At 46.0% G+C, this 9,151-nt stretch overlaps 1 protein-coding gene across 1 annotated transcript; it reads right to left on the bottom strand.

Annotated features, from left to right (window-relative positions):
• Window positions 1–2,049: 2,049 nt before the first annotated feature.
• Window positions 2,050–6,172, bottom strand: TOB1 (transducer of ERBB2, 1). The gene is made up of 2 exons (XM_044745486.2): window positions 5,815–6,172; window positions 2,050–3,984 (listed from the first exon to the last, which is right to left on the bottom strand). The coding sequence occupies exon 2, from the start codon at window positions 3,844–3,846 to the stop codon at window positions 2,809–2,811; it is 1,038 nt and encodes a 345-aa protein (XP_044601421.1). The 5' UTR covers window positions 3,847–3,984; window positions 5,815–6,172; the 3' UTR covers window positions 2,050–2,808.
• Between the last annotated feature and the right edge of the window lie 2,979 nt (window positions 6,173–9,151).

Here is a 9,151-nt window from a genome sequence, read left to right as displayed (position 1 = left end):
CTAGAGAAGTCAAAATGAGGGGAACAACCTATTAAGATAATTACCTCATCAAACTGTCAATCCAGGGCCAGCCACAGTGGTTAAGTTCGTGTGCTCTGCTTCAGCAGCCTTGGGTTTGCAGGTTTGGATCCCTGGCATAGGCCTGGCACCACACGTCAAGCCATGCTGTGGCGGCATCCCACATAAAATAGAGGAAGACTGGCACAGATGTTAGCTCAGGGTCAATCTTTCTCACAGGAAAACAACTCCAAAAAACTGTCAACCAAAACAGTCTCCACACAGAAGGTCAAGTGTGATGGGCACAGTGGGGAGAAAAACATTTGGGACTAAGATAGAAGCTTTTCTAAGGTATGCTAGACAAAAGCACCTTTTAAAAAAAGTTCCATTCCTAATGAGCAAAAAGGGCTTGAAAACAGAGCCTTTGTTCATTTCCTTGAAAACAAATCATAAAGTCCTCAAGGACACCAAACTCAGACTAATTTTCTCGAAGCCAGTCAAGATAAAATTTAATATTTTTCAAGCAACAAACCAGCATATGTACTAATATGAAATTTCCCTAAGATTTTTTGTCCGTACACACATCCCTAAGATCTGAAAGATACTCATACTTACACTAACCTCAATTATTTAAAATCTGAACATATGTATTAGTCTTCTAGATTGTTACAAATTCTATTGTGTATGTGCTGGCCAGCTGCCCTATTCTGATTTTCAGAAAAAGTATGCTAACTTGAGCCTTTCATTTATAAAAATGCAGTTTTCTTCCAAGTTAAGCCTGTGATAACCACCCAGAAGTCTCTACCAGAATCTAGTGCTTAAAACCATTACTTGGGTTGTTCTCTTACAGCTATTCAACTTCATGATCACAAAAGCACATAATTGATCGTGCTGGCAGACAGATCTCTGCCAGCTCCACTCACTACCCCAATACTTCTTCGTAGCCTCATTCTGTCCACTGCAGGACAAAGGCTTCACCATGGAGCTGACCAACAGCTTCGCTGTGTTATTTCCAGGGCTTGTTTCCTTACAACTTTTTATTGCTCTAAACTGCATGGTTAACAAACAAAAGGCTTTTGTAGACTGGTGTCCAAAAAACCCATGAGACCAAATTTATTTCCCTAGTAACCCGTACAGTGCTGGTTTCTTACTATAAAAGTAAAGAGTTATTTTTTTCTTCCAAGACAATTTTCTCACCAATACTGTCAACACTGTATCAATGGACATTTGAACAGTGAAATGACTCATCACTTTACTTTAAAAATAGTGTCTCTCTCTGCCAACTCATCGGTTTTTAAAAAACTCCATCCTTAAGCCACTACAATTTGACACATTATGGATGACTAACCTTTGAACCTCCCAAACCAGCAGTTTGGCTATGCACTTGCACAAAAAAAAAAAAAAAAAAAAAAAAGCCAAAAAAACTCAGAATGTAAACTTTTTTGTGGGGAAAACACACACAAATACTAATGTTCAGCAACCTGTCCAATCTTGAATAGATTTTGATCGTAAATTCTCCAGCTCCAATGACTGAACTCTAAGGGTAAGGATTAGTAAACAGAAATCTTTTTAAACAGTTAAGTCAGCTGCATTGTCCAAGCAAGTTTTGCTATTCATCTCCATGCAAAAACCGAAAACTGACCCAATGGCCTCTCTCCATATACATTTCAAATAAATCCTCTCTGGTTAGATGAGAGAATTTCTTTTTATTATCTTAGATGTCAGCATGATACCACATTTCAAAACTTGCTATAAAATAAGGTTGCCTGGCCTTGGCATACCATCCCTAGCATGGGGAGACAGATGTGGACTGAAGAGAGTTGCTGAAGGAAATAAAGCTGTCCCAGGCGTTGGTCAGGTCACGGAGCTTTGACAGGGACAACTGTGCACGCAGCAATCTACTACGTGGCGCGGTAGGAGAGCAACTGCTTTACATTCATTATTCCTCTGTAATTCACTGAGTCAGACCTTTCTGCATCATAAGCATTTACAACATCGTAACTCCAGAGGCAGGGCTTTGGCAAAGGTTAAAAATAAAGACCAGAATAAGCGTTTTTAATTTTAAAGAATTTTAATACAAACTTAATATAAACTATTTCAGTCCCTCTTAACATGTAAGACACTGACTCAAAATACTTTTATACCGTTTTTTCAAGTATTGCACAATATAGGTACAAAATTAATATTTACGATTACATTTTCTTCCATAATATATAGCAAAAATCTTTAAACCTTTAACAGAAAATACATTTTTTTTTGAAAAAGCAAATATTCGTACATTTTAATTCCACCACTAAAGGAATATCCTGTACACAATTTTTAGAATAGTTGATGTCTTTAAGATGGATATTTTACAATTTCAGTAAAAAAAATACAACATGAAGCTGCTGCTGTCACAGATCACTGTAGTAAAAAGATATAAATGCAATACCATGTCGTAGAAACAATATATATATATCCTCTGATATTTTACAAACTTTGTACTAAATTAAATTATACAATTAGAAAAGACCAATAAACCCACTTATTAGTGCCAATTTTTTATAAAAAAAAATCAGCCATGTCTTTGCTATATCTTAAATACTGTAAGAGGCCATATCTGAGAGTATACTTTAAAATATACAGTCAGTATAAAATAACTTTGTGCTTGGTTGGCAAATGAAAAATGATGCATGTTTTATTTTTGTAACCAAGCTTGAATGTATCCTTACTATAAGCTTAAAAAAAAAAAAAAAAAATCTCAAGGAGGTGAAAAAAAAATCCCCCTTGGGCCCGAGCATTTTAACTTGTACGAGACTTTTTTTTCTTTTTTTAGTTAGCCATGACAGGCTGGAATTGCTGGTTAGAATACTGCATGTTATTCAAGCTAAAATTCAAGCCATCTACAAAAGACTTCTCGTTGAGGCCTCCATAGGCCGCAAACACATCAAAGGCATTACTGTACTGGAGAGGGCTGAGGTTAAGGGGGCTGTCACCTGGGAACATTCCATTGGTACCGCTACCTTGACCCTGCATATTAGGAAAAATAAATTCCTTGGCATTAGGAGAAAGAGCAGAGGTTTTCTGCTGTTGCTGCTGCTGCTGTGGTGGTGGTGGTGGCGGCGGCGGCTGGGATGGCTGCTGCTGTTGTGGCTGCTGCTGGCTCCCCAGGCCAAGCCCGTACAGAGAGTGCATTGAGGACGAGATGGCTTTCTGCTTCAAGAGGTCATTCACATTCAAGCCGAGGTTGATAGGAGAAGTACGAGCAACCTTGTTGCTGCGGCCACTATTCTTCATTTTGGTAGAGCCGAACTTGGTGGCAGCAAAAGTGGCAGTGGTAAAGGTTAAAGGCTGAGTGGACCGGGGCATGAAAGTAGGGCTTACAGCAGCAGAGTGACCAAAGGGAGGTGATGGAGAGCTGGACACTGAGGAGGCTGGATCACTTATGGGCATAAAAACCTGGGCCTCTGGGTTAAAGCTGTTTTTGATCTCCTTATCCAACTCACATCCATTTTCATTATTATCATCCACATAAAGCACCTTCACTGGTCCCTTTTCACCAATCTGGTAGGAAACCTCAAACGGGTCGATCCAAACACTAAGATCCTGCGGCAGATTGCCACGAACATCATCAATGTCCAAACCACTCTCTTTGGATGCTTGTTCAATCACTGGGTCCACTTTCTCCCCTATGTGGATACATCTAAACCCTGATCCTTTGTATGGCTTTTCAGGATACCAGTGCCCTTCATATTTCTTCTTAAGAAGTCTTTCAAGCTCTTCACCAAAAATGTTGACACGTCTCCTGGGAAGCTTATTGTACAAATATGAAATAATAAAATTTAGTGCTACTTGGATTTCAAGCTGCATAGCTGCTATGCCACAAAGTTAATTTGTGTTTCAATTCCCCAACACAAAAAAAAGAGTGTTCAGTTTGTGGCAGAGAAACAAATTTTCATTCAAAGTGCTGGTATTAGTAGATTATCTTCACCTTGAGTGATCTTGTTCCTTAAAGAAGAACAAACAAACAAAAGCAAACACATCCAAGTAAGATAAATGTTAAGCCCCACAACCTTTTTCTACCCCCCCGAGTAATTGAACTTTTGAAAAAGTCCAACAAGCTAGAAAGTCTGAAAAATATAATCAGCACAAAATAAGGGAACATACGATAGAAAACTGTTTATTGAAGTTCAAAATCTCATGGGAAAACTTAGGATTTAGAGTTAAAACAGTATTTTTGTCACCCTATTATTTGCTTTCTGTTTCTGAATAGAGTTCTCTAAGAGGAAAAATATCTCTAGAATATGTAGTGTATGCCTTCTTTGTCTTCCCTCAATTCTCACAGGAACATTTACTGGAAACTATATTCAGCATACCCATCCACCCACCTCCACACATATACATGCCAGTTTTAGAAGTTGGTCATGTTCGTATTCACCGGTTTAGAAGTGAATTCTATATTTCAGTTCATTTTGGATATATACTGCTTCAATCTGCTTTACCATTAAACACTTAGAAATCTGAGAAGAAAATTATTTTAATTTCCAAAGTCGATGATGCTAAAATTAAAGGTACTAAATGACTTGCCATCCTAGTGAACGATAATTATGAACCAAATTATCCTACACAGTCGCGGTCTTCGATATACGAAGGGCATACAATGTAATAAGCGAGCTTCTCTGTGCGTTTTCTTTTCAACGTGTATTTTTCGAAATCTGAAAATACCTCTTCGGCAGTAAGGACAACAAAAGAAACAATCAATTTCAAAACTCTATTGATTATTCTGCTTAAGGGGCAGGGTTCTGAGTTTTATTCTGATTTTCAAAACCACCTCCCTCCGTCACGATAAGAGAACAGCCCGAGAGGCATGGACGATAAGCTCGACCTTTAAACGTTTGCTGGATCAGCACTGGGTGGGGATAAGAAAAGATCAAGGGCAAACAGAAGATATTTGCAAAGGGGATCTCTTTGTACCCTGAGATTGATTTAAAAGGACATTTGAAAATCAAGTTGGTATGAATCCGTCTGTTCCATTTTCCATATTCGTGGTGACAAAGGGGGAGAAAAAAATCCCTTGGCAGCCCCCAAACTACAAACACTTTGCAAGCCAACAGCCCGAGCGCCGGCAAAGGCAGCTGCTGATTAAGCCAAATTGCTTGGAGGTGCAACGGAGCGAAATCCAGGCTCGGCGGAAGGTAGTTTAAAGCAACGCCTTAAGACAGGAGTGGGAAGAATTACATAAACAGCCAGTTGGAGCTCATTAGATTTCTGCTCACAGCTCTCGGAGCGCCAGCGCTACAGCGGCCCCGGCAAGAGGAGGGGGGCGGCGGGGGGCGGGGGGGGAGGAGGAGGCGGCAGCGGCGGCCACGAGCAATGCAAGAGCAAGCCCCCCGGGCCGGGCACCGCAGGTCGGGGCGCCGGCCGCCCCGGGCCCCGCTCCCCTCCCCCCGCCGTAACCCGACCTGCCGCTCCCGCCCCCCGCCCGCGGCTCCTGGGACCCGGCCAGAGCCCGAAGAGCACCGGTTCCCCGGCACCATTGTCGGCCCCGCGCACCCCAGCGATCCCCTCGAGCTCGCCGCTCCTCCCGGGCGCCCCAACCCCCGATGCCCGTCGGCTCGGCCCGGGCCGCCCTTCCCCGGTCACGCGCCCCGGCCCGGGCCGAGCCGCCGCGCCGGCCCGCCCCGCCTCCGGCTCCCGGGCGGCCCCCGGCGCCGCTCCCCTCCGCGCCGCCGCCGCCGCCCCGAGGAGCCCCGGAGGAGCGCGGAGGGCCCGGGGCTCGCCGCCGCTGCAGCCCCTCCTCCTCCGGACCGCGCCCGCCCGCCGCCCCTTGATACTTACGGGCTGCTTCGGGGCTGCGTCCGCCACAGACCCGGCCGCTGGGCGGGGGCGAGGGGGCGGCAGGGCGGGGGCACGAGAGTCGGCAGCGGCGAGCGGCCCGAGTGCGCGACGCGGCCGGGCGGGGCCGTGGAGGACGGGGCCTCGGCCCTTCTGGCTCGGGGTGGCGGGGACGGGGGCAGGCAAGCGCGCTCACTTCTCCACACAGCCCGGAGCCCGGCCCAGCGTCCCCGTAAAGCGCCCACTCCGCGCCGGGCCAGAGCTTCGCTCCTTCTGCCGCGGCGCGCGCCCCGCCTCTCGTTTTATAGCCTCCTCCCCGCCCGTCGGGGTGCGCGCGCGCCCGCCCCGCGTCACACAGCTGCGGGTGGCGTAACCATTCCCCTCCCGCCCAGCCCGCGCCCGGCCCTCGCCGGCCGGCTCCGCCCCTGCCCTGCCCCCCGACGCCATTGGCCGAGTCCCGCCTGCCCACGTCCGGACCGGCTGCGGGGGGGGGGGGGGGGGGGGGGGGGCCGGGGCGGGAAAGGCCACGCCCCCTGGCTCCAGGATGGCCAATGAGTCGACGCCTGGAGCCACTGTGGGCGGGATTAAGAGAAAACTTGGAAAGGGATTGGGGGAGAGACGTGTCAGTGAGGGCGACAGAGATGGGGTGGGGTGGCTGACGCTCTGTCCAGGCGGAGAGAGCTGGAGAGAAGGGGGGAGGGGAGCGAAGCAGGTGGCAAAGCGGCAGGGGAGGAGAGCCCAAGGCCTCGAGAGGGAGGAGAGAGTTTACGAAAAATGCCCCACCCGAGTGGGACTGTGGCCGAGGTGAATCCCACTCGTGGACGAGCTACCAAGTCGGCCTCCAGTGCACCCGGGAGAGCCTAGAGAAAGGGCAAGCTGTGACAGGCACTCGTGCACCCGATTAATTGAATATTAATCACCTCAGGGGCCTAGGCCAACTGCCACCCAGAGAGTGGCAACTGCAGAACCCAAAGCTTCGGCGCCAGGCTGGGGGTGGGGAAGAGAGAGATCACCTGGCCACACCTCCCGCCCAGGTGACAGTTTAACTGCCTCCGTATCGCACATCAGACCTCCCCGTGCGACCTAGCAGCAACTCGGACGTGGGGGTGGCTTGAGACCGTAAGGAGAATCACATTTTATTCCAAATGCCCCAACCCAGATCTCCGTGCCAAATTGCGTACGTATCTAAGTATACCTATGCATGCGTGTATTTCAAGTGCCTACTTTAACATAAATACACATAATAAACACGGTGCCTTCCTGTAATGTGCATTTAAGATAATTGATGGTTGAAATATGGGTGGGTAAGCAGGGAGCCCGGGAAAGAGAGGGACTCAAGGGTGTGGGTGAGCGCCCCTTTTCACAACCTGCAGCAGAGAAATACACGAAGTTACCCTGGGAGTGGAACCAAGCGTCCCTCTCGGCTAAAAATATTACTGACAGGTAGCAACGACGCCTGATTGGCTACGCTTCTCCCTTAGCAATCAGGCGATTGGCTGTCTGGTATCCAGGAGACCGACGTCAAACTCGCGCTGGGAAAAGGGGAGAGAAAGTCTAGGCGGAGGGAAGCGGGGAGGAGGGGAAAGAGGAGCAATGAATGAAACGCCCATTGCCGGCCTTCCCCTCTCCCCTTTCCTCTGCACTCCAGGAGCGCTTCCTGGAAAAACACCAGTTGGGGCTCCGCCTTCCCCTCCAAACTGAGGGGTCTGCACTCTGCACCTGCTAGAAGGAAGTTAAGCCGCAACTCACTGAGGAGTGGGGTATCTGCGGAGCCGGCTGTGTACACCAGCTGTGCTCCTCCGGCACAAACCAGCTTTACGTGTTAGGCCTAGAGGCTTTGAGCTTAATAGACGCAAAATCTGGTTGTAGCCTTTTTCCTCCAAGTTGACTCTCGTGCCCTCTCCCCCACTCCCCTTTTAGAAGGAACGGAATTGAAAAAGGGTATTTGTAAAGTCCCAATGTGTGTGAGAGAGGGAGGGAAGATGGGTTTGTGGAATGGGCTGAGGGTGGGAGTGAGCAGGGGACTGATTTCATGTTTATTGTACAGATTCCTAAAACTCGGGCCGCGTTTTTTTAAGAACACGGAAGTTTTATTCAATGACTCTTAAAATGCTGATTTTCTAGTGTTTGGGTTTTCTAGTTATAAACAAGGAAGAATGGGATTTGATTGTCTAAGTATGGAAGAATTTTAAATTGAAACGCCCCTTCCTCTGCATCAAAAAAATTTATATTATTCGTTCGGTATTTTCTTCTTGCTCATTTGTATTTTTTATGTAATGAACATTAATTCCATTTGTCATAAAAAATGAGTTATTTTTAATTTTATAATCACTTGAGCACAGAAATTGCAAGAAACTGGGTAGAATATTTTGGGAATGGCTTATGAGAGAAACACTTGATTTTTCATGTGCTCCAGAGCAGAATTTCTCTTACCATTAGGCAAATAATATTGCTGTACCAAACATCCAGAATCCTAGGAGTGTGTGTCGGGCCACGAGTCTTGACTTGTAATTTGGAAAATATATCACTATAATTAGAGAAGCGTATTAGGCTTGGCTGAGATTAAGATGTCTAACTAAAGATAGATGAATTATAATTTTATCAAGCTGATCTATACTTTTCAAAAATTCTCTAAAGGGAAGGCACAAATTCTCTTTACTGAATATCCCCAATCTATAATCCCAGGTTTAAAATTCGAGAGCAATCATCTGATAGGTACTGATTAAATATCAATAGCAGTAAGTAGAATTTTTAAATGAGAAACTTAGATATCAAAAATTTATGATTTGTTGCCGCTCAGCCCAAGGGTAGGAGAGGGTTTCAGACCAAATGTAAATATAAACACACACACACTGAGGCCCCATGCACGCTGGAAAAAGCACTGAAAAGAAGGTGTTGGGAGATCTGAATTTTACCCATTTCTATCAACTTTTAGTTCTCTCATCTGTAAAAAAGTGTTGGATTAAATAATCTCTAACATCTCTTTCAATTAAAAAAATTCCACATTGAACATTCAATGTCTCTAAAGTAAATAATGTAGTTCTTTTTCAAATATAGATTGCAAATAAAAGGGAAACCAGATTCATAGCCTTCCAACATTGCCAGTCACAAGGTCTAAAATTCCCTTCATCTGAGTTTTAAACTTTAAAGGACCCCCTCATGTGGCTTATTTAACTATTTAACACTGATTTTGTAATTGCTCAGGGGAGTGGACTGCTAAATGATTATTTCGATTTAGGGAGGGGAAAAGAGAAGAACTTGAGATTACACTCCAGGTGGTATCCCAATCAACAGGTGTTCCTCTCTCTGCTAACCCATAGCCACCGGAGCTCCCGGCGCT

This window comes from Equus asinus, chromosome 13 (genome assembly GCF_041296235.1).
Source record: "Equus asinus isolate D_3611 breed Donkey chromosome 13, EquAss-T2T_v2, whole genome shotgun sequence".
NCBI lineage: Eukaryota > Metazoa > Chordata > Mammalia > Perissodactyla > Equidae > Equus > Equus asinus.
Note: the sequence above shows the minus strand (reverse complement) of the source record. Positions and strands in the feature narration are given on the sequence as shown.